This window comes from Carettochelys insculpta, chromosome 1, assembly GCF_033958435.1.
Source record: "Carettochelys insculpta isolate YL-2023 chromosome 1, ASM3395843v1, whole genome shotgun sequence".
NCBI classification, from domain to species: domain Eukaryota; kingdom Metazoa; phylum Chordata; order Testudines; family Carettochelyidae; genus Carettochelys; species Carettochelys insculpta.
The window spans coordinates 24,562,388-24,587,598 of record NC_134137.1 but is presented as its reverse complement, the minus strand read 5'-3'; the positions used below and the strand labels follow the sequence as shown (position 1 = coordinate 24,587,598).

The 25,211-nt window shown below is 40.7% G+C and overlaps 1 protein-coding gene across 8 annotated transcripts in view; it reads left to right on the top strand.

The window, feature by feature from the left end:
* The window catches only part of DLG2 (discs large MAGUK scaffold protein 2), a 1,656,639-nt gene that overhangs the window by 1,297,471 nt on the left and 333,957 nt on the right, over positions 1-25,211 (top strand). For all 8 annotated transcript variants that reach the window (XM_074983573.1, XM_074983537.1, XM_074983550.1 and 5 more), the window contains 2 exons: positions 5,520-5,588; positions 24,000-24,156. In XM_074983573.1, the coding sequence (XP_074839674.1) occupies positions 5,520-5,588; positions 24,000-24,156 (226 nt within the window). The remainder of the gene's footprint in view (positions 1-5,519; positions 5,589-23,999; positions 24,157-25,211) is intronic.

Genomic DNA, 25,211 nt, shown 5'->3' with positions numbered 1-25,211 from the left:
CTGATGACATCAGCAGCACAAGTGGTTTGTTAGTTTTAGCAAAGCACAGAGGTGAAATTACATCTATCCACCATGCTTGTTATGTGGTCACATAATTCAATATTGTGTCTGCTTCATAAACAGCAATATCCTAGTCTAGCCTTCCCCCCACCCCCACTCCATCCATTTAATACGTCTTTTTTGCCATCCCCTTCTCCCTTTTATATACCTGTCCTTTTTCCTCATTTCTTACAGGTGTTCTTGTGGTTTACCTAATTTTATTGTGCTACTGGACACATACATCATCAACTGCACAGCAGTTCTAGTGTAAATTCTAAAGCTAATGACCAAGATTTTGGAGAAGGCTATTGATTTTGGGCTCTTCAGTTTTTGAGTACCCAATATTTAATAACTATGAAGGAGCCTAATTTTCTTAACTTGGTGAGCATCCATGCATGGTAAATCAGGAATCGTTAAGAAGTTTCAAGGTGGGAACCCAAAAACTGAGATATTTGAAATTTCTAGGAACTTTGGGCAAGTTTTTCAATTATCCATTCCCTGCTTTCTGGCTGCATCTACACTAGCAAGTTCTTTCAAAAGATTTTTCAAAAGAAGGGGCGCCTTTGGACGTTTCTACACAGGCCACTTCCTTCAGAAGTGGCATGCTGATACACAGAGCAAAAGATGCTAATGAGGTGCAGATGCAAATTCCCTGTGCCTCATTAGCATACCATCACGTGATTTGGAGTCCAGAAGACTGTTCTTCCGGACTCCAAAACACCAGGTAGAAGCATGGCCCTGGGGAGGGCTTCTGGAAGGAAGTCCTTCTTCCGAAGGCCCCTTCTTCCCCAAAATTTTTCAGATATTTAAAAGGATGTCATAAGGAAGAGGGAGAAAACTTTTCTTCTTAGCCTCTGAGGTTAGAGCAAGAGGCAATGGACTTCAACTGCAGCAAGGGAGGTTTAGGTTGTGCATTAGGAAAAAGTTCCTAACTCTGAGGGTGGTCAAACAGTGGAATAAATTGCCAAGGGAGGTTGTGGAATCTCCATCGCTGGAAATATGTAAGAACAGGTTAGATAGTTGTCTATCAGGGATGGCTTAGACAGTACTTGTTCCTGCCATTGGAGGAGGGGGCTGGACTTGATGGCCTCTCGAGGTCCCTTCCAGTCCTAGTATTCTATGATTCTATGATTCTTCCGGAATTCAAATCACATGACATTATGCTAATGAGGTGCATGGAATTTGCATCCACGCCTCATTAGCATCTTTCGCTCCATGTGTTAGCATGCCACTTCTGAAGGAAGTGGCCTGTGTAGAAACTGCCTTTGGAAGATCCAGAGGAGCGTCTACACACAAAAAGTGTTCTTTAGAAAGTAAATTGGAAGAATATGGCACTCCTTTTGAAATTGCTCTTCTATTCCTTTTTCAGCAAGAGTGCCCCCTTTCGACAGCTTCTTTCAAAGAAAAACGTGTGTATACATTCCACAGACCCTTTTTTTCTAAAGGGCAGCCCCCGTGGGAACTGATTTTTAGATCCCTGGACCTTTCTTTCAAAAGATCGGGGACTGTGTGGATGGTCTCTTTCAAAAGAGCAGATCACTCTTTCGATCCACTTTTTTGTGTGTGGATGAGTTATTTCAAAATAAGTTCTTTTGGAAGAGATAGTCTGGAAGGGCTTCCTTCAGAAGATCTCTGTAGTATAGACATAGCCTCTGTGTTTTCCCCTTATAAAAGTTTAAATTTAGTCCCAGCTTTTAAGGTATTTAGGAATTACTGCTGAGCTAAGTAAAGGTCTGTACTGATCATAAAGATAGAGACTGGTCCCTGGACATATGCTATTGCTTATAGAGGTAAATGAAACACTGTAAGGTCCTTGGCACAAGCTTTATGTCTTCCCCTGAGTTTTCGTACATCAGCAAGTAACTACTAACCAATGGCCAACACTTCTAGTAACAGCACTCTACTTCAGTTCTTCATTAACATAAAAAACATTTTCTTTAATACTGTAAGGGCCAAATGAATAAATGAAGATGTAATTCTTATACTTATTTCTCCAGTGTTAAAAATATTTAGAACTTGATTTGCCAAAGCTCGTGTTATCCTTTAGCTTTTGTACAAAATAGCCTCTATGAAATATTAATGCTCACGATCAGTGTGAATTCAGCAGTGTAGATGAGATTTTACTGCTTCATTGGAAACTTGGACTTTTGCTCTAAGATGATGATCAGCTGGTCCCTTTCTTCATTTTGACCCTTTTAGAGTTGAGGCACTGATTCACAACTCTGAATTTATTCATTTACTGAATCAGCTTAAGTCTCATTATGTTCACTTTTGGACATCTAAGACCAGGTCATCATTAGCTCAAATACATTTGTCACTATGAATTGGCACATGTTTTCAGAACAACTTCTTTTAACAACTTTATGGTTTGATGATGAGCAGTTTGCTATTGTAATCATATTATTACTGTATGTTGGAATTTTTGCAGCACTAAGCACTGGTCTAACTGTGCTTGTATTGAAATAAATGGGAGTTTAACTATGACTTCACTCATAGCAGAGGTGGGCCAGTGCTGATTGCTTTTGAAAGCCCCACTTTCAGAATTAAAGCTGTGTTGATTCATTGTGAATGGACACAAGGGTTCCTCTTCTGATTGAAAGTGTCAGCTGTGTTTCTTTCAATAATGAAGGTGGCTTGGAATAGTGACTGGTGGTTAAAATATCTTGGAGAGAGGTGCCAGACCAGATTGTCTTTTGGGGCTAGATGTTGCTATGATGACATTCCTAGAAAAACTAGGATTCTTGTAGGATTGACTAGGTCAATCGAGACTTTAATTTTCTTTTGTCAGTAACTCAGATTGAAAAGTATGTGGTCAAATATCAGACGCCTTCAGTTACTTCTATGCCATCATTCTAGCAGTGGGTTTTGAGAAACCTTTTCTTCCCAGTGTTTAAGCATGGGTCTCAAGTTCTGTTTCTTGAGTGGTAACAGCTAATTTAAACTGCATCATTTTGCATGCATGGTTGGGTTTATGTTTTCCATTGTGCATTTGTTTGCATTTATCAACATTGAATTCTATATCCCATTTTTCTGCCCAGTAACCCAGTTTTGTGAGATCCCTTTGCAACTTTTCATAGTGTGCTTTGGACTGTCCTGAGTAATGTTTTACATCTGCAAATTTGGCCATCTCACTGTTTATCCCTTTTTCCAAATCACTTATGAATGTTATAGGTCAAGTACAGATCTCTGTGAGACACCTCTATTTATGTGTCTCCATTCTGAAAATTGACCATTTATTCCTAGTTCTATTTACCACTTCACAACATCCACTAAAGACGAAAGTAGTGTGAAGCACTATCTATTGGAAATACAACTGGGGAGCAAGTGTATTCCACAGTACTGTATGTTACACCTTCGTTGCTGAATAGCTAGAGAAAGTACATTGTTTATTGAACAGTGTTCTCCATAAAACAGCATACATTGATTTGGCAGCAAAATGAAATGAACAGTAAAATGTGTGTGGTGCTCACCAGTGCTGAACATCGCAGTTTGTAATGAAAATAACATGGAGCATATAATCCTAACAGACTGTCATAGTTGTTCAATAACTATAATGCTTTTATAGCAACAGGCAAAAACTGTAACTTAGTGGATCAATGATATGTAATAGCATTAATGTTTTTTTTCGTACAAAATGCAGTAGAACCAAAACATATAATGTAGCGTGTAATTTAACCTAATCACAATACATCCCTGTGTAATTTCTACTGCCTTTTACTGCTACCGCAGTAGCCAGTGGGAATCTTTCCACTCGATTTGTGTCAACCTCAGAGCAGAACTAGTTCAGGTACCAATGTTCCAAGTTCTTTGGTGCTTGACTGAAGTGACTGTGTGCTGCTGTCCCCATTAGTGCATGTGCACAACACGTAACACATTAACAGTTGTTAGATTCTGCCATCAGTCATTATTTCATACGAGACAAGCCACTTCAGCTGCTCAGAAATTTTCTGTGGAATGATTTTCCAGTGGATATTGCAACTTCTGAAAAATCAAAAATTTCCTCAGGAAAATTTAAATTTTGTCAGAAAAACTTGATCTTTCCTTCAGGAATATTGAAATGAGCTCTCCAGCTCTCCAGCTTCTTCACAGTTCACCAGCCTAGCCTGCTCCCTGTTTCATCAGCAACTCAAAGAACTGGGTGGCTAACTACCCAGCTGGATGGCTCCCTTGACTGTCGTCCTCCTCTGCCAGTTGCCTCCACAGGCAGCTGACTCTTGATCAGCCAGACAGATATCCCATCAGGTGGACAGTCATCAAGGTCAAAAATTCTATTTTAGTTCTCCAGAATTATATATTTCTTGAAGCGCCTTCCTGAAAGAAAAAAATCATGTTTTTGACTTTTTGCCCTGATTCATGCAGAGGGAGAAATATTTCACAGCAAGAGGGTTTCCATTTTCTGGCCAGTTCTAGAAACCATAGCTTGAGGATTACCCAGGAAGGTTTCTAGTTATGTGTCATATTTAGGCTGCTAACCATTTCACTATTTATAGGCAAGCACTGCAATTGTTGGTGAGTCAATAATTATATCTGCTACTACAGGAGGGGCATTAACATTTCATGAGAAGATTTTGCTTTTAAAATGATGTAATAATTCTATGCAGTTTTGACAGCCAAAATATCTGTTATTGCTAACTTATCTCCTTCCCCCAGTTCTCCTGATATTTATTGTTCAATTTAATGTCAAACCCAACACTACTGCTGCTGCTCAACTATTCTCATTTCAGTGGTGCTAGTCAGCTCACACTGGGGATGAATAATTGCCTTTATTATCATACTAATTTCAAATAAAAGCTATAGCCCTGTTTCTGTTTATACCGTGTATCCACTGTTTGGTTTGTGCTGAAAATTATTTGGTTTTCAAACAGTAGCTATTAACAGTAAATGTCTGCAATAATCAGTATCTCCCTTCATCTAAAATCTATTGGAAAAAAATGTCCATTGTTAAAAGTTAGTAAGATGGATTTCAAATTCTGCCTTGCAAATAATAAAAAATTAGCATAGTGAACTATGATAACAGTACTTTGATTTCATTTCACAGTTGTTCTACTGCTACACTTTGTATAAATAACAATTAGCATCTGAGTTGTTTCTAAAAAGTATTTTATATTTAAAAATGTATTTTGTATTTAAAAATGTTTGTATTGAAAAATGCAATCTGTTGCAGTCATACATTTTTGAAAAGATGTCTCCTTCCCAATCTGTCTAGTTATAATCTGCTTTTAATGAGAATAACATTAATCAGGAGACAAGGTTATTGGTTTCTTTTCCTTATAATCCAAAGAGAGAGAGCAAAGGGGGTCAGTTTGTGTGAGAGATGCACGGGGATACTTCACACTAATTTCAGTAATCTGGTAATTATGTCTGTGTTATCCATTATATCTTAATTGTGGCTACCCATTACAGTAAGAACAAGGGAATCAGCATGTAGAGTCTCATTTCTGTAACCAAAAACTTCTCTTTGTTCTTCCTTGTCTATACAGTCACTCTCAGCACAGCACTGCAACGCGCCCACCCACAATGAGCTTACAACGAACCATTTCTCTGGAAGGGTAAGTTTGCTCTCTGTCCCTAGAGCTGCTTAATATGGAAGCTCTTTCTCCCTGTGGCTGTCTCTCTCCACACCCATAAGCTGCCATGGCTACCAGATTGAAGGAAAGCAAATCTATCTCACCTAGTACTAAACACTGAGGCTGGGTCTACACGTGCCCCTTCCTTTCAAAAGGGGGATAGAATCATAGAATCATAGAACAATAGAGCTGGAAGAGACCTAAAAAAGCTGTCAAGTCCAGCCCCCTGCCTTAGGCAGGACCAAACCCATCAGATCAGCCCAGTCAGGGCTTTGTCAAGGTGAGATTTAAACACATCCAGGGATGGTGACTCCACTGCTTCCCTGGGTAGACCATTTCAATGCTTCACCACCCTCCTCGTGAAAAAGTTTTTCCTAATGTTCAACGTGGACCTTTCCAACCACAACTTGAGACCATTGTTCCATATTTTGCCATCCATGACCACTGTGAACATTCTCTCTCCAGCCTCTTTGCAACCTCCCTTCAGTAAGTTGAAGGCTGTTATCAAGTCCCCCCTCAGTCTTCTCTTCTGCAAACTAAACAGTCTCAGTTCCCTCAACCTTTCTTCATAGGTCATATGCTCCAGCCCCCTAATTATTTTGGTCACCCTCCTCTGGACACTCTTCAGTGTATCCAGTGTATCCTATAATTGCGGGCCCAGAACTGGACATAGTACTCCAGATGCAGCCTCACCAAAGCTGAATAAAGTGGAATATTCACTTCTCTGGATCTACTGGCAACACTCCTCTTGATGCAACCTAATATGCCATTAGCCTTCTTGGCTACAGTGGCACACTGTTGTTTCATGTCCTGCTTCTCATCCACTACAACTCCCAGGTCCTTTTCTGCAGAACTACTACTGAGCCAGTCAGACCCCATCCTGTAACAATGCTTGGGATTCTTCCGGCCCAAGTGCAGGACTCTGCACTTGTCCTAATTGAACCTCATCAGATTTCTTGCAGCCCAGTCTTCTAATTTGTCTAAGTCACTCTGGACCCTAGCCCTACCCTCCAGCATATCTACCTCTCCCCGTAGCTTAGTGTCATCCACAAACTTGCTGAGGGTGCAATCCAACCCCTCATCCAGGTCATTGATAAATATGTTGAACAGAACAGGACCCAGAACCAAACCTTGGGGCACTCCACTAGAAACTGACCACCATCCCAACATTGAGCCGTTGGTCACTATCTGCTGGGCCCGACCTTCTAGCCAGCTTTCTATCCATCTTACCATCCATTTATCCAATCCACATTTCTTTAATTTGCTGACAAGAGTATTGTGGGAGACTGTATCAAAAGCTTTGCTAAAGTCAAGATAAATCACACCATTGATTTTCCCCTATACACAGAGCCAGTTATCTCATGGTAGAAACTAATCAGATTGGTCAGGCATGACTTGCCCTTCATGAATCCATGCTGACTATTCCTGATCACTTTCCCCCCGTCCAAGTGCCTCAAAATGACTTCCTTGAGGAGCCCCTCCATGATTTTTCCAGGGACTGATGTAAGACTGACCAGCCTATAGCTCCCTGGATCATCCTTCTTCCCTTTTTTAAAGATGGGCACTACATTTGCCTTTTTCCAATAACTCGGGATCTCTCCTGATCTCCATTACTTTTCAAAGATAACAGCCAAGGGCTTGTCTGGTGATAGGAAGAAGGTTTTTCAAAAACTGGGGGGGGTCCTTTCAGAAGGTCCCATCTCCACAGGCGGCGCGTGATTCCAAAAGCCGTGCTTTCAAATCTCTGCAGCTGCGATTATGCTAATGAGGCACTGCATATTCATTACAGCACCTCATTAGCATGTTTTGAACCTGCTCATTAACATGCCCCTTTCGAAAGGAAGGGGCACGTGTAGACACAGGGTGAGTGAAATATCTTAATGTTGAAAGATATGGCATTCCCCTTTTGCTCCCTCCCACAGGGATCCACCAGGAGTCATATGGGGTTTAGAATGCAAGAACAAACCTATTGTGCATTTTTGGAATCTTTTTGCAGTGAAGAAGAAGCTTGATGGTGCATTGTGTTAAACTCTTTAACAGCGTGCCTTTCCCTCTCAGCCATCCAAACTCAGTCAACAGGACTTTAATGCAGGCAACATGAAGTGTTATTGTGGATTTCTGGACCCCAGTCACAGGTGCAAATATCCCCAGTAGCCTCCCCTCATGGCTGAGATAGATGAGTGGGTTGTCCAGACTGTCAGAACCAGAATAGCATTGCTCAGGAGGGCAAAGGTCTTCTGTAGATGTCATAGAAATTTGAAGGTCTTGGAGGATCTGCAAAAAAGCATTAAGAAAAGTATTGGTAAAAGCACTGATACGTGACAAAAAGTACAGTTTTGTGGTGCTTTTACTGAGGGCCTTTGAACCTCTCAAACTGGAGTGGATCAGACAGTGGCAGTTTCCACTTGCCAAAGTGTAACATGACAGGCAAGTCTGAGTTGCCTGCATGTATGTTTTAATTATTATTGATAATCATGTTTATCACACTAGTGCCTAAGGACCAGCCAATGTCTGGTGTCCTTTGTGCTAGCCATTGTAGAGCTACAGAGTAGCAGACAGTCCTTGTCTTGATAAACTAATCTCACATACAAGACAGATACAGTGTGTGAGGAAGGGATAGAACATAAATAAAGAGTGAACAGTGTGGTGGCAGTAAATAGCATGTTAGCACCAAGGGACTTACTTGTTTTGGTTTATTGGCAGGTGAGGTTGGGTGTAGTTTTCAGGGATTGTTAAGGGATCATTTTCTATTTTTTGTATGGTCCATTTAATTTTTCCCCCAATTGTTTTGTTCTTACTAATGGGCTAGAGAGATTATTTTGAATACCATTGCTGCAGTGAAATGATGCATAGAAAAAAAAGCCCATATATTTATTTTAAAATTTAGTGAAGTGTAAATGAAGACTTTTTGACTGATTAGATATAGCGAGCATCAATATGTAATCTGAGTGCCATCACTTGAGTTCATGTTACTTACCTAGAATTAATATTTACATGCAGAAACAGAAGAATATTTCACACTAACTATGGAAATTCTTACTGATATCTGATTTGAATCCATGTCAGCCATATTAATATATGGGTGTTTTTCTCTCAATGTATCAAAGTATGCCCAAATCTGGAGGTAAAACAAAAGCTGTTGACGTAGAAGAATCATGTAGTCCATGTATGTGTAATTCATTTGTAAAAATGCAAATTTGCACATGTAGGTGGCTAAATCCTGGATTTGGGTTGTACTGATTTATTTCAGAGGCTTAGTTTTAATTTCAGTTTTGAGTCACCCTTCTTGATTCGTTGTGTATAAAATTCCATTACTGCATAAAAGGCCTAGAGCAAAAATTATAGCATGGCCCAAGAAGCAATCAATGCTTGGTATCGCTCTCTCTCTCTCTTCTATACTTTCATAATTAATTCTATGTCAGACTAGGGGAGCTAGGGGGCCTTGCTATTTCCTCCTCCTCTCATTCCCCCATTCAGTATCACTTCCTTTCTCCATATCATGCATACACAAATCAACATTTATTTTAGATTTAGGTACAAAACAGTGCTCTAATTAGCATAGGATTAAGGGAAGGCTATTTGATACTAAGCACTGAGCTGGATCAAGATAATCTGGAATCCTAGGTGAAATAGAATACAGGATTTGCACTGGTTTCACCCCACAATTACAATGTCAGTGTCTCAGCCCCTCCCAGAAGGGTGCAAGTAGCAGAATGATCCTCCCTTCTCCTTCCCCTGCTTTTTGTCTAGAGGATACAGAGGATTTTCCAAACTTAATGAACTATTGAACATGATAATGGCCAGACAGGGTCAGACCAATGGTCTGTCTCACCTAGTATGCTGTCTTGTGACAGTGGCCAGTGCCAGGTGCTTCACAGGAAATTAACAGAACGGGTAATCATGAAATGAGCCATCCATTGTTGTCAGTTCCCAGCTTCTGGAAAACAGAAGCTAGGAACACCATCCCTGCCTATGCTGGCTAATAGCCATTCTTGGACCTATCCTCTATAAAGTCATCTACTACTTTTCTGAACCCTGCTATAATCTTGGCCTTCACAACAATCTCTAGCAAAGCATTCCATGGGTTGTTTGTGAAAATATAGTTACACAATCATGGAACATCAGGGTTGGAAGAGACCTCAGGAGGTCATATAGTCCAACACCCTGCTCAAAAGAGGACCAATGCCAGCTGTGAAATATGAATGTGGGAAATAAACAGGAAGAATTGGGAGTATTAGTACATAAGCTCAACTTTGTGTTAAGTGGCATCACAAAGATATGGTGTCATAGAGGTGTTTAGCTTGTTCAGAAAGGACAAGCTGGGGAAAAAAGGAGGTGTTGCATTGTATGTTCAGATATATACAGTTGTTTAGTAGTCCAAAAGGAGGTGAGATGCAGACCAACTAAAAACCTTTGGGTGAAAATAATAGGGGAAAAATGGAGATGCTCTAGTTGGGGTTTACTGCAGGCCACCCAATGAGGAGAAGGCAGTAAATGAGGCATTTCTATAATAAATTACAGATATTTTCAAAACACAAGGGCCACATCTACATGGGCAGCTTCTGTTGACAGTTGTTGACAGAACTCCCTGAGCATCGAGACGGCTAAAGTGCTCTGTCCAAGAGTACGTCAACAAAATTCAGCTGTTCAGTTGGCAGCTTTATCGCTGTTCCCAACTGGGACTAGCACCTCTATCAACAGTGGTTTGTCAACAGAGTAGCCATGTAGACAATTCTGTCAACAGAGAGGGCTTCCAGTTCCCCAGCATCCCTGTTTGCAGAGCTTCTAGTCAGCCATTCCATTGAGAGAGAGCAGGGCAGTGTGGCTGCTCTCTGTCAACAGAGCAGATTTTTCTTTCAGTCTGCTTTTATGTGTAGACACAATCTCTTGACAGAAGTATTGCTGAGGTTTCTCTGTTGGCAGTGACGTCTGTCAACAGAGGCTGCCCGTGTAGAAGTAGCCAAGATTTGTTTTTAACCTCCTATTTTTAGATTCTCTCATAGCTATTGAGTACATTTATCCATCCTCTGGTGGCTGATAACAATCTTCAAGTATATTAAGGGCTGTTATAATGTGGACTGTGATCCATTGTTCTCCATAACAGCGGAAGGGAGGAAAAGAAGTATTGGGCCTAATCTGTAGCAGCTGTGCTTTAGTTCAGTGACATGGTGATTCTCGGGGAGGAAGCTAGAAAAATCAAGAAAGTGGACTGGCCAGGCAATACCTTTTGCCTTCTGAATAGACTAGATATCACGTAGCTATTTCTAGTAGTAAAAGATTTCAAATCTGGGTGCTTAATGCTCAATAGGCTTCTAAATCTACATTTAAATGCCAAAGTATAAGGGGCCTGATTGTCAGAAGTGCTGGAGTCATGCTGGAGCTCAGCCTGTTTGAAACACAAATGATCTGAACTCTCTTGTGTGTGCCGCTGCACACAGATTGAAGCCATGAGGAAGCAATGTGGTCTCCAAAAAGTAAAGAGACCCTGTTGTTTCATTTAGGCTGGCTCTTATCAGCTGCCCATCACCATAATATCTGATCACATCCCAAATGATCATTTATGCAGACAAGGACCAGATTTCTCCCTCTTTTATGGAAGGTTCTGAAGTGGCAGAAAAGGGGTTTTCCAGCTTTTATTCTTTCAGATAGATGTTCAAGGGCTGGACCAATTTTGTGACATCTGCCTGAATCTACAGGTAGACAGAAACTTAGTGTTCTGAGAGTTCTGAACTGTGTCATGCACTTCAGCTGGGTGTTACCTCCAAGTTCCCCTGCTCCAGGGCGCCCAGTCAGTGCCATTCCGGCAATGAACTGTGTATGGCAAGAGGGCAAGAATACAGTGGGTCCACCCAACCCACCCATACCGTTACATCCCACATGCTGAGGAAAGTGCTGGGAGCACCTTTGCCCACTAATCCTGACTCTTTGAGGTAGAGGGAGAGGGAACTCTGCTACTCCCCATAAGGTAGCAAATTGTGAAATACTCTGCAATATCCGTACAAAAAGCTTACAAAAAGCTTATGGTTCGTGAGCACCAGAAAGCTGCAATTGATAGCGCGGGTGTCCAGCTGTTTGACAGGTAGAAGAATGATGTGGCATATAATTATTATGATTGAATGTATAGGAACTCGTGTTTCATTATACATGGAAATGTGAGTCTCAAGCAGTATTTCCGTTAGTTTAGTAATGATTTTGTGAAAGCCATCATCCCAGTATATGTATAATTAGTACTGTTTAATTTGAGAGCAAAACACAGCTACTTTTTCTTTTATGTAGCTTTGTACATGTAGCTTTCCAGCCTGGATTTCCTATTAAAGTCACAGTTATTTAAGAGATTCACAATATTGCTTTTGAAAGAAGCTTTGTTTATGGTTGTTTCACCCCAAGGCTTTCTGTCAGGCAATCAGCTATGTGACTGACACACCAGTTTTTGTAGTTGATGTGTAATTGTATAGGTATTTAAGTGAGAGAATGAACAGGGCCTGTGAAGTAAGGTTTGATTAGTGAGAGGAAAATGTAAGAGGATTTTGAGTCAGCTTGCCATTTATTCCTTTTCCATTAATCCACCATTATACAACAGTTTAGCCTTCCAGAACAATAGATAAAAGAATTCTTTTGAACATTTTGTATTGGGATACGAGTTCATACTTAAAATCTTGGGTATGCCATTGTTGTTCTTTTCACGAGTGTTTCGTAGAGTTGCATATTTATTATGAAACTAGGCATGAAGTTGAAGAATCAAGAGGTCTAACATTTAATCAAACCCAAGAGTACACTGTTTCTTGATGCGAAATGTGCCCCTGGAATGAACAGTTTTGCCCAGTTTATTATATGAGTCCTGATTTTCAGAGGTGCTGCATTCATGTGGAGCTGCGAATGCTCAGCATCTCGGAGGCTATAATCAGTGCATTAACATTGTTCTTTCAAAAATCAGTTTCTACATATGTATCAGACACTTGTCCCCATTGAATATTAAAAATTTTTTGGTGACAAATGAAATAGTTTTGGCTGAAAAATGAAAAACTAATTTAGAAATTCTGGCACAGCATCTCTCATGAGAGTTGTAGTTTGTGTGTTCCAAGCTCCCTTTTCCTCTACAGGCTGCATTTCCCATGATATGTCACAGTGCCCCTTTGTACCAAGCTCCCACAGTGTTTCCTGGGATTCCTATGGCTCTGGTGCATCACCAGAGAAGTGGAAGCACGGTGAGTGGAGAAAATGGGGGCATGAGGCATCTGGCCCACAGCTTCCAGAAGACATTATGAAAGCACTTCTTAATCAAAAATTTCAGTTTTCAAAGTAAAACATTTTTGGAATTTTGACCAAAAATGATAAACTTTTTTTCATTGGATGTTCTGGGTTTTATTTAATTTAGATAGATTTTTCTTTTGTGGAAAACAGACATTTTTTGCACAATGGATTTTTTTAGTTGAAACTCCAAATTTCCATTAATTTGTGGTGGCAAATTTTGTCCAGCCCTAGTCATGACTAATCATAACATGAAACTATTTCAAAAATATTCAATAAAATATACTAAAACATTTTAAACCCCTGTTTGAGGTGAGATGAAGGATAAGAAATTTCATTCTAAGCAGGAGACATTCTACAGAATGATTTGTTTTTAAAAAGTGGCTTATGTGCGGTAATTTGCACATGTTCTCTAGCTCATTATTGTGTTGATGATATTTTAAAACATACTGTAGAGCACCAGTATTTTTAGATACTCCCTTAGTCTTGTAAGATTTCTTGTTTCCTACAAAAGTGAATCAGCTTCCCTGATCACGCGCAGTTTGACATCCTCTCTTCAGTTCATGGCAAAGTTTGCGGAGTGGAAGCCAAGGTGTGCTTAATTAAAATACCAAAACAAAAACCCCAAGACCTTGAGAATATTAATTTATAGTGAAGTAAAATTTAAAACTTAACTAATAATGAATACTAATACAATAATATAAACAACTTCCATCTTTCAGTATGAAAAACAACCTTTATGGTGCCAGTTTTGACACACTCTGGAAAAGATCTGCTTGGCAAAATTACAGTGCTGGAGTGCAATAATGAATCTGGCAGCAATCAATAAGGAAGAGGTTTATCTTTATCTTATCTCTTAGTAGTATTCAGAGGTCTCAGTCCGTGAAGCCGATAAACTGGAAGAGGAGCGCTGCAGAAAGAGATAACAGTGAGATGAATACATTCAGCAAAGCATCCAGCAGCCCCCATTGCCATCTGCTTAACCTTTGTTACACTGTTGTGATGCTTACAGTAACAGAGTGGTAGCCGTGTTAGTCTGTACTCCAACAAAACAAAACAGCAAAAATGTGGCACTTTAAAGACTAACAAAATGATTTATTCGGTCATGAGCTTTCGTGGGACAGACCCACTTCATCAGATCAATCTCATTTCCAATACAGACTGACATTTATAAGTACAGAGGACCCAAAAAATTGCCACAACAGGACATTGATTTTGGTATTCTTGTGAAACAAATAAAAATATAATAATTTCCTTATGGGTTTTCTGTGGTGGTCATTACCATAGTATCTGAGCATCACATATATTAATAGATTGGTCCTCTCAACACCACTGTGAGGTAAGTGGCTTAATACCAACACAAACAATGAGGAGTCCCCTGGAACCTTAACTCCTTATTGTTCTGAAAGAGACTAACATGGCTGCCTCCTGAAACTTATTTACCAGCAGACATTGAGGCAGAGAAAGAACAAGGACAAATTTCTTAGAAGTCTATTAATTTCAGTGACATTCTTGATAGTAACAGAAAGGTAGCCGTGTTAGTCTGTATACTAACAAAACAAAAAAAACCCAGTCATGTAGCACTTTAAAGGCTAACATAATTTATTAGGTGATAAGCTTCATGGGGCAGACCCTTTTCTTCAGATCTGGAGATATAGGTCTAGGTAGGGTTGCCAACCCTCCGGGATTGGCTTGTAGACTCCAGACATTAAAAATAAATTAGGGTTACCATGTTTGAACTTTCAAAAAAGAGGACACTACTGAGAGGGAGTGTATCTGTATCAGTGTTTCCAAACTAATGGGCTACATCTACACTAGCCAAAAACTTTGAAATGGCCATGCAAATGGCCATTTCGAAGTTTACTAATGAAGCATACATATTCAGTGCCTCATTAGCGTGTATGTGGCCACGGCACTTCGAAATTGACACGGCTCGCCGCCGCGCAGCTCATCCAGACGGGGCTCCTTTTCGAAAGGACCCCAACTACTTCAAAGTCCCCTTATTCCTATCTGCTCATAAGAATAAAGGGATTTCAAAGTAGCCAGGGTCCTTTCGAAAAGGAGCCCCATCTGGATGAGCCATGCGACGGCGAGCTGAGTCAATGTCAAAGTGCCGTGGCCGCCCACATACTAATGAGGCACTGAATTTGTATTTCAGCGCTTCACTAGTAAACTTCAAAATGGCCATTTGCATGGCCATTTCGAAGTTTTTGGCTAGTATAGACATGGCCGTGTTGTATTATAGTTTAGTGTAATAGTATAGTATTTATAGCACATTAATACAATGTGAGTTGGGAGATATTGATACAAATACACTCCCTCTTATGGGTGTCCTCTTTTTGAAAGGTCAAATATGATACCCAATCTTTAATTACAGATTATGTCATATGATGAGATTTTTAGGAATACATTTAATCAAAGTTGGCAACCCTAGTGGCCTACAGCATGACTTTTCAAAGTGTTTAGTGTTTTTAACACCTTTTTGAATGTTTAAAATATTGCCAATTAACTAATACTCTCAACATTCCTGAGAGGTAGGTACATAAATATTAAAATATTATTACAAAGTACTATTAAAAAAAAGCAGCCCTGAAGCTGGCACTATACAAAATGTGTGACCAAATGTGCAATATAAGTAAATTCAAAACAGAGAAACATTTTTCACTAACTTTTGTTCGTTAAAATCATCCTTAAAAGTTACTTGTGTTCATAGTAGTATACATATCTTCCCAAATTTTTCACCTCTGGTTTTTAATCTATTCTTGCTATGAAGTGAACTACCTGTGGTAAATACATTTGTGAGGACTCTCAGATTTTTGAACATCGTTGTGTTTACTATCATAAGAGAGTAGTATGATGTTTGAAATATGGTACGTGCAAACATTTCAGATGGAAGGGTGATTTTTTTCAAATTGTTGATGCCTCTTTGATAGAAAAGCAAAAGTAAAAAAAGAAAAACGTTTGCCCTGCTAATTTATTCATGTGTTTATATCAAATCCATTATTTACTTAGTAATTGTGTTCTCCTAAAATTTTATGCTGTATAAGGACCTATTGGGATTTAGGCTCCTGAATCATTGGGACACTTTAAAATTTTACTAGCAGCAAATTATTACTATTCATTTATTTTAAAATATATAATACTAACTTCTCATTTAGCCCTGCAAATTTATACAGTGCTTTACAAAACACTGATATGACACATTCCCTCTTTTGAATATCTAATTAGTCTTTTCAGCTATCTAAAATACACAAGGAAGAAGGGGCCTCCGGAAGGAGGACTTCCTTCCAGAAGACACCCTGGGGGCTGCACTTCTACATGCCATTTTGGAGTCCAGAAGAGCATCTTCCAGACTCCAAATCATGTGACCTTATGCTAATGAGGCACCGGGAATTTACATCCACACCTCATTATCATATTTCGGGCTGTTTATTAGCATGCCACTTTCGGAGAAGAGGCATGTTTAGAAACAGCCAAATGGAAGAGTGCTTTTGAAAGGAGTTTTGTTCTTTTGATTTACTTTCAAAAGAATGCTTTTTATGTGTAGGCACTCCATGGGAGCTTTCGAAAGAGGCCCCTTTTTTGAAAAATCTTTTGAAAGAACTTGCTGGTGTAGACGCAACCTAGAAGAAATGCTTTCATTCATTTGAGGATCATAGAATCCTAGGGCACTAGAACTTGAAGGGACCTCAAGATGTCATTGAGTGCAGTCACCTGCCCTCCTGGCAAGACCAAGCATCTCTAGACCATCCTTCATAGATGTCTAGATGTCTACAATAATATAACAAATGTTTGTTGTTATAACAACTGTAGTTGTAACAGGATGAAGATGGTTTGCTTGGCTATTCCTCCCCATCACGATTTCTTTCCATCTTGTTGTGACCCATTGTTTCCTCCCTCTGCACCTGCTCCTTTTGTCTTTTCCTCCTTTTTCCTTTTTCTTTTCTTTCCAATCTCTCCTATACCAATTCTTTTATCCAGTTCTCTCTTCTCAGTCCTTCATTGCCTTTCTCTCTCGTTTTTAACTTCCTTCTCTGATTGTGATTGTTTTTTCTTCATTTTCTCTGCATAATTCCTGTATGGCATCTTTGCTTTTCTGCACCAACCAGAGTCAGCAACTTTCTAACTAAACAAAATGGCACCACCCCTGCTCCTTCTCCAAGGGTCTGCCCCTTCTTTGAGGCACCACACCTTATTGCTTGCTCTCCCTTACTTTCACTGGACTGGGGCAGGGGTTGCAATGCCAGGGCTGAGGGCTCCAGCTAGAAGTGGCGGGCTCCAGGTGGGGATAGAAATGAGGGAGTCAGTGCTGCAGTGGGCTCCTTGGTGGGTCAGGAGGTAGGGGTGGGGGTTCTGTGCTACGGCTGGGTGTGAAGTCTGGGGTGGGGCTGGGACTAGTGGAGTGCAGGGGGTGGCCCCCACTGGCACAGGGAATTGGCATGAGGGGTGCCAGTGTTGCTTATGGTGGCTCCTAGGACATCGTTACCAGGTCCCTAGGGCCCCTAGGTGCATGGGCGGCCCTGGAGGCTCTGCACACACTGCCCTCCTGTCCACAGGTACCTTCCGCAGATCCCACGGGTTGGGTTTCTTGCTGTGGAGCTGACAGCAGGGTGGGGTCAGTGCGTGGAGGCTCTCTGCACCAAGGGGCCACATGGACCTGGCAGCTGTTTTCAGAAACTGCACTGATGCAGAGCAGGTAGGGAGCTTGCTTGAGCCCTGGGACCCCACTGTGCCACTGACCGGACTTTTAATGGCTCAGTTGGTGGTGCTGACCAGTGCTTCCACTGTCCCTCTTTGGGCATTCCACTCAAAAACCACTTGGCACCCTAACTGTCTGTATTTTGGTACAAAGTACCAGCAGGGCAGACAACAGGCAAAATACTGAAGCTGCATTGGCACCAGGAAGTCCACTTTCAGACTCATTTATCTAAAAAAAATTTTTTTCATATCACATCGAGCTGAAAAGAGAGGAAGGTATTTAAAAAAAATTGAAAAGGCATCTCATTTTTTGAGTGTCCCTTTACAATGGCTGGATAGCCCCATCTAGTGTTTGAATATAACAAGATTTTTAAAAAATCAGTCCATGACTTGAAATTACTGTCCTGTGCTTTGCTTTGTCATTGTGTTTCTGTAGGCAAATTGTACTTTCTACTCCGCTTGCTTCCTATGGGAAAGCTTGCTATTTTCAAATTACTGTTTAATATTTCAGTTCAGTAAAAATCCATTACTTGTTGCTTACTTGCCAGCACAATAGCCTCTTGACTTGTTTCATTCTTTGAGAATCTCCATTACTTAATATGAAGCAAAAACCTGCTTTCCCTTTGATTCTGTTTGAATTTTGTTCTTATAAAATTTTAATAGAAGAAAGAGAGAGAGAAGTTTTCCTTTTGTCATTTTCCACATTTCCCTAGTCCTCTTTGGACCATGACAAATGCAACTCCTATTCCCAGTTATCTTTAACCATCATTTTAAAAAAAAAACCCTCCAAATCAAGCAATTTCTATGCCAGATGAACAGCTAAATATGCCCGAAGTCAATCTTTAGTTCTTTCATATTTAACTCTTTGAAACTTGAGTAAAGTATTGCTAGACAAGTCCCTTCTCACACATTATTAGTAGCAGGTAATCTCAAGCACGTATTGAAAGGTAATATCTGCTTGGTGCCTGGGATGTGGTCTGATGGTTAAAGCACAGAAGTGAATTTAAGGTGCAGTTTCCCATTCTGTGACTGGCTCATTCATGCCTGTATTTATTTAACTTTGCACAAGTCACACATTCTTCTGCCCCAGTTTAACTACTTCAGAGGAGTTGCACTGAGGATTAATTTGTTATTGTTATGAATGTGCCTCGTTGTCATCAGATAAAACACAATGTGTAGGTGTCATGTATTCTTATTTCCTAAATCCATAATATCTACTAGGTGCTTGTGATAGTGGAAAATTGGTTAGTGTCCTTCATTTACCGTGATTTTTCTGATATCAGTGTTACCACTGAATTTTCCCTAGGTAAAGTGAGTATAGAACTTGCTAGATGAGGTTGCTTTATTATTGAGCCCTTCTGTAGGACTCTGCAAGATGTACTGAAATAGCACAGTATGGATTATGCTTAAAACTGGGAGCCAAGAGCTCCTGTGTTCTAATCGCAGCTCCTGACATTTTACCCATTAATGTTTGAGCTTCCTCAGAAGATAATCACCCAGGAACAAAATGTGAATTGTGCTGTCAAGAGGCCAGAATTACAAAACGCTGCTGTCAGGGTTTCAAGCATGAAGATGCTGACTTGGTCAGATGGTGTAGATTATTAACAGAGACAGCTCTTTGTCAAGCCGTATAGCTTAGTAAATACCCTGCTATATTGACCTACTTTTGTCTATAGTGTTGGGTGTTCACTTTTGGATCCCCAGACTGCCTGTCCTATTCAGTAATACTCAACTAAAGAGGGACTGTGAGTCTGATTTTTCACCAGGATACTGTATAGAAATGTTTATTCAGCTTTCACTGCATTTTTCTGCATCTTAAATGTCCAAATAAAGAGTAACGCCCAGTTCTTATAGTAGTACTTTTCATCTAAGGAGGTATCAGTGTTCTGCAAGGGAAGTAAATACTATCATCCCTGTTTCACAGATTGGGAAACTGAGGCACCAAGATAATCAAGTAGGACTGGCATTTGAGTTGGAACTAAATAGCTGGTCTTCCGAGATCTAACTCAGTGTTCTAGCCATTAGCCAACACTGTCTGTATAAATACCTAATTTGTCAATCCACTGTGCCCAGAAGACTGAATTATGTGCAATCTGATCTTCACATGACCACGGAAATGCTCAAGTCATTCCTGTGTAACAAATTAATGTCAAGTATGAGAGGGGTAGCCAAGTTAGTCTGTATCTTCAAAAACAACAAGAAGTCCTGTGGCACCTCATAGACTAACAGATATTTTGTTGCATATGCTTTCTTGGGAAAAGACTCACTTCTTCAGATGTCAGCCACCCAAGAGAGAAAAACTGTATTCTTTGTTAGAAATGCTTAGCCTTTAGTGTATAAACAATCCCCAGGACTTAAAAACAAACTGAATAAGATGTAGCTTTTCCCAGAGCTCTGTTTTGTGATTCGTTCTCTTACTACCCACAATAAAGAAAGGTGGAAATTGTGAGGCAGCAGAGTATGATTAATACCTGCCAGCAAAGGTTGAGTTTCCTTTATATAACGAAATTACAAAAAGTGCTCCTTTATTTTGGGTTGGGGTTCTTTTCAGTGTAATGCAAGAATCAATCCGCAGGGAGACAGATTACTTGAAAATTATCATGAGACTAAGGTCACTCTTCTATTTCAATATTTACAGGACTAGGGATAGATTGCAGTTTTCATCCTTTGGGCCAGTATACTTGATACACTAAGTTCTGAAAAATTTTGAGGACTACAAGTTGAATCCCTCTCACCCAGCACCTTCAGGACCTGACAGGATGAGACAATTTGCCAGAAAACTGGAGGCCAATATTGCCTAGCACATTACCAACACTTCCACTGCTTACTGGGCTCTTAGAACACATTTAGGGGTAAATTAGAGCTAATAACAGAACAGAACCCTGAGAGCCAGGACTGGTGGTTGTAAACAAAATTAGATGGGACCATGGTAAACTTGGATACACCCACGATAAGTGGTCATCTAGCTAACTAAAATCACGACAGATTACAGAGTTTGCCAATTGAGGGAGTTCCAGATTAGAGAACTTCAACCTGTAGTCAATTAGTAGATTAAGTTTATTATCAGGTTTTGGAAGGAAATGCTTCCACTGAATTTTACAAACTTAGTCATCTGCAGGATTTTCTTTTCTACTTCATATCATAAGTAGCATATCAGAATTCTAGTCCTAAATTTGGTTTAGTAGCCAGATCAAGGGAGCAAGTGATTACATAAGACTGAGCAGATGCAGCAGGCTTTAGGCAAATTACAGTGTGGATGCAATGGTGTGGACTAAGCACTGATGCCCTCTAGAGAAGGCCAGAGGCTTTGCCACACCCCATCCCTGTAGGGAGCAGACAAGAGGTCCTCCAGGGAAGATGGAGCAGCTATCTCTGCTGCAGCTGATCAGGGCCCAGCAAACCAATATAAAAAAAGCTGCTGGACTAGGGCCAGGCATTTCCATTGAGGAGCACCACCCAGACAGATCCCTGTGCTGTCTGGGAACCCCAGTAGCATTTGGACAGCTCTGAGTCAGAGTTCAGCTTTGACCTGGGCAAGACCCATTCCCGGTGGCCAGAGATTAGCCACAAACCTAGGAAAGGACCTGACAGCACCCTGGACAGCACCCTGGACAGGGTGAGTGAGGTCTCACCCTCAGGTCCCAGAAGGCAATGGACAGGACTGTACGAGATACCCTTGACCACAGAGGGATGCTCGAGAGCAGGTCAGCCCTTTTACTGTGGACTACATTTTCAGTGACTGTGTTTGTTACTGTACTGCAGGCAGCCTTTAGGATTAATGCTTAGATTAGGTGAATCACAGATAACTGCACAGAGTAGAGAGCTGATAAAGGAAACTGGAGCCTTTTGTCTGTGCAAACTATACGTGTTTGGTGATGTGACATTCTATACCAGATCTTCTGAGACCTGCCCCTCCAACCCATCTCCCCACTGGAGGCCTAAGGGCCCTGACCCACCATTCCCCAGAAAAGGGCAGTGGAAAGCTGCCTAGAATGGCTGTGAGGGACATAGCCAATCAGGGCCCGGTCAGCTAAGTACAATAGGAGCTGTAGGACCAGAGTGAAAGCAGTTCCTTGCTGGAGCTGGAGGAATGTGGATTGGTGTGCCTGGCAAGCTGAGGGATCTCAGTTAGTGTAGTGCAGGCAGAAGCTGGAGGGAGCAAGAAGGAGCCTTGGGCCAGTTGCTTGTACTGAACGAGGGCAAGGCCCTAAGGTAAACATAAAAGAGATGTGGGACTGTGAGGAAGTGGGCCAGGGAATTAGAACAATAGCACAGCTTAGATAAAGGGTCATGGCAGATCACTGCTATTTCAGGATCCCTGGGCTGGAACCTAAATAGTGGGTGGTCCTGAGTCTTCCCCATTAGCCCCTGCATGAAGTGGCCTGGACTTAGAGACTTTCCAGTAGAGGAACTGAACCCTTTAGTGGCCTAGTAGGAGAGCTGGGGCCTAAAAGGACCAGAGGGGACAATAACATTGCTTTTAGGGGGAAAGCCCTGGAGTATGGTGCGTTACCAGGAACAAGAACATTGATAGAATACATGACTAATTAAGGACCTAAGCCCAGGAGGTCTACTTGGAGACAAAGTGCAGGCATGCACATGCTTGACCAGGCAGTGCTCAGGAGAAGTGAGTACACTCCATCACGGGGAGTAAACAGAGAATATAAATTTCCAGGCCATTCACTCTAACAGCTTTCTCCAGCCACTTTCACAGAATGATGGAAATAATCAAAATAAGTATCTGGGTCAGGATCAAGGGTCAAGTTGCATTTCACAATACTGAGAGCAACTACTTCTTTCACAGACTCGGATAGTTTTGGGATTTGATACTTCATGTTCCCTTTTGTATCCTTCAGTATTACTGATTTAATAATATCAAGAAAACACATATGTAAAAAGTCACCAGTTGTTGGACTTGGGAATTCCTATAAGTGCATTCTACAGTTGTAGAGAACATTGCATCTGAAGGGAAGATGGAAATAACAGGTCTGCCCAATAGCTGTTCTGATCCTTTCTAAAGCAGAGCTCTGTAACTGTAGATCATTGCCAGCTGGGGTGAATTAGCTGATCACACAGTATTTTCCTGTGAAAGAAATTGGACAGATGGGGAAGAGCAAAAGTAGCCAGTGGGTAAAATTTTCAGAAGCATATAAGTACCTTAGGAGACCTCTTTGAGGGGTATCTCAGTGATTTGAGTATTGGCTTTGTAAACTCAGGGTTGTGAGCTTTGTCCTTGAGGAGGCCATTTAGGGGTTGGTGGCAAATAGATATTTAAAAAAAAAAGTCAGTCAGGGCTGGTGCTTGGTACTGCTGAGAGGGCAGGGGTCTGGACCTGACAACTTCTCAAAGTCCCCTCCAGTTTTCTGTGATGTATGTATTTCCATATATAATTGCCTGAAACTTTCATGAAAAAGTATTAGCATCCCATTAACTGGGTGCAGTGTATGTGTTTTGGGTAATCTTGGATACAACTGTCTGGAAGATGCATTTTATTTTTCAATGAAATGTTAGGCTGACTTTTAAGGAATGGAGTTCCTTTTAATATGGTTATACATGTTCCATTAATACAGCATTCTGCACTAGCTTCTGTAAGGTATTGAGTACCATTTAATAAAATATTTGTGTGTGTATGTGTCTGTCTGTCTGTCTAGAGTGTGTGGACTAGTGGATGGAGATACAGCTTCCAGTTCTGACTCTGGTCTGCTGTGCATAATTTCACTGTACTATGCCTTGGTTTCCCCTCTGAAAAAGGAGCATAATGATTCTGACCTCCTTTGTAAATTGCTTTGAGCTCTATTTATGGAATGTAGAGCTTGGTATACTTGATCACATAATTTTGTGCAACTTTTTGAAAGCAGTAAAAATATGCCTAGTCCCCTTTGGTGATAAAATACTTATGTGTGCTCACAGTTGTATATTTCTGACAAAGTCAAACCAGACTTGTAAGATTCATTGCTTTCAACTTAATGAAATAAAACATGGCTGTTACTTGATCCAGCCATAGCAGAGTGGAACAAATCTCCTTTTGTTATCTACTGGGTGTTTTTTCTCTTTGTTTTAGGGTTTTTTTTAACATGACTGAGAGCATACAAGATGACACACTATAAAAATGTAGATAGTTTACCAATACTATTAATAGTATTGGTGTAAATACATGTCTCATGCCTTAAAATGTCTTATCACAGAAATCTACCATTTAACTTAGTGGAATCTGCTATAATAAGGGTACATTAGTAGAAATGTTCAGTTATCATCTTGAGGAAATTTTTAAAAAGGACTTTACACTTATTCCCAGATGAATAGATCTGTCTCATTTATTAAATGGTTTTATTACATATGTATTACGTATTTTATTGTAAAGAAAAAGTCAAGTGACAGATGCTAAGTGGTGCATATAGACTACAGTGCTTTTGAATGGGTAAGTAATGCCATTTTGTTTCTGTACAGAGAGCCTCGAAAAGTCATCCTGCACAAAGGCTCCACAGGACTTGGTTTTAACATTGTGGGAGGAGAAGATGGGGAAGGCATTTTCGTATCATTCATCCTAGCAGGTGGGCCAGCGGATCTCAGTGGAGAGTTGCAGAGAGGAGATCAAATTTTATCTGTGAGTATAAAATTTGCTATCCAGTTACTGGTTCTTGTTGGTTGTCCTTTCATGTGTTGGGAAAACATAACTTGGCTTTACAGTCATTATTTGACCCACAGAATACCAGAACAGTATTAAAATGTTTGAAAAATAACTCTTGTATTCTATAGACCCCATGACCTACAGCATACAGAATATAAGGTGGTGATGGCACATTTACATACATACAGAATACAATACATTGCATTTACAAACAGCATACAGAATACAAGGTGGTGATGGCACATTTCAACTATCCAGACATTGAATATTCCAGACTATTAAAATTCCAGAAATAGAAAAAAGTTAGAAATAGAGCTTATTTTAAAAAACAAAAGTAAAACAAAAAATATTGGCACAGACTATCCAATAAGTTCTTGGATTACATTAAAGACAGTTTTTTATTTGAGGAGGTAGAAAAAGCTACCGGGAAGGAAGCTGTTCTAGATTTGATTTTAACAAATAAGGAGGAACTGGTTGAGAATTTGAAAGTGGAAGGCAGATTGGGAGAAAGTGACCATGAAATCATAGAGTTCATAATTCGAAGGAATGGTAGAAGGGAGAGCAGCAAAACAGACAGTGGATTTCAGGAAGGCAGATTTTGGTAAACTCAGGCTACGTCTACAAGTGCACGCTACATGGAAATAGCTTATTCCATCGAAATAGAAATAGCGTCTACACGTCCTCCAGGGCTGGCAACGTCGACGTTCAACGTCGATGTTGGGCAGCACCACATCGAAATAGGCGCTGCAAGGGAACGTCTACACGCCAAAGTAGCACACATCGAAATAAGGGTGCCAGGAACAGCTGCAGACAGGGTCACAGGGCAGACTCAACAGCAAGCCGCTCCCTTAAAGGGCCCCTCCCAGACATACTTGCACTAAACAGCACAAGATACACAGAGCCAACAACTAGTTGCAGACCCTGTGCATGCAACATGGATCCCCAGCTGCAGCAGCAGCAGCCAGAAGCCCTGGGCTAAGGGCTGCTGCCCACGGTGACCATAGAGCCCCGCAGGGGCTGGAGAGAGAGCG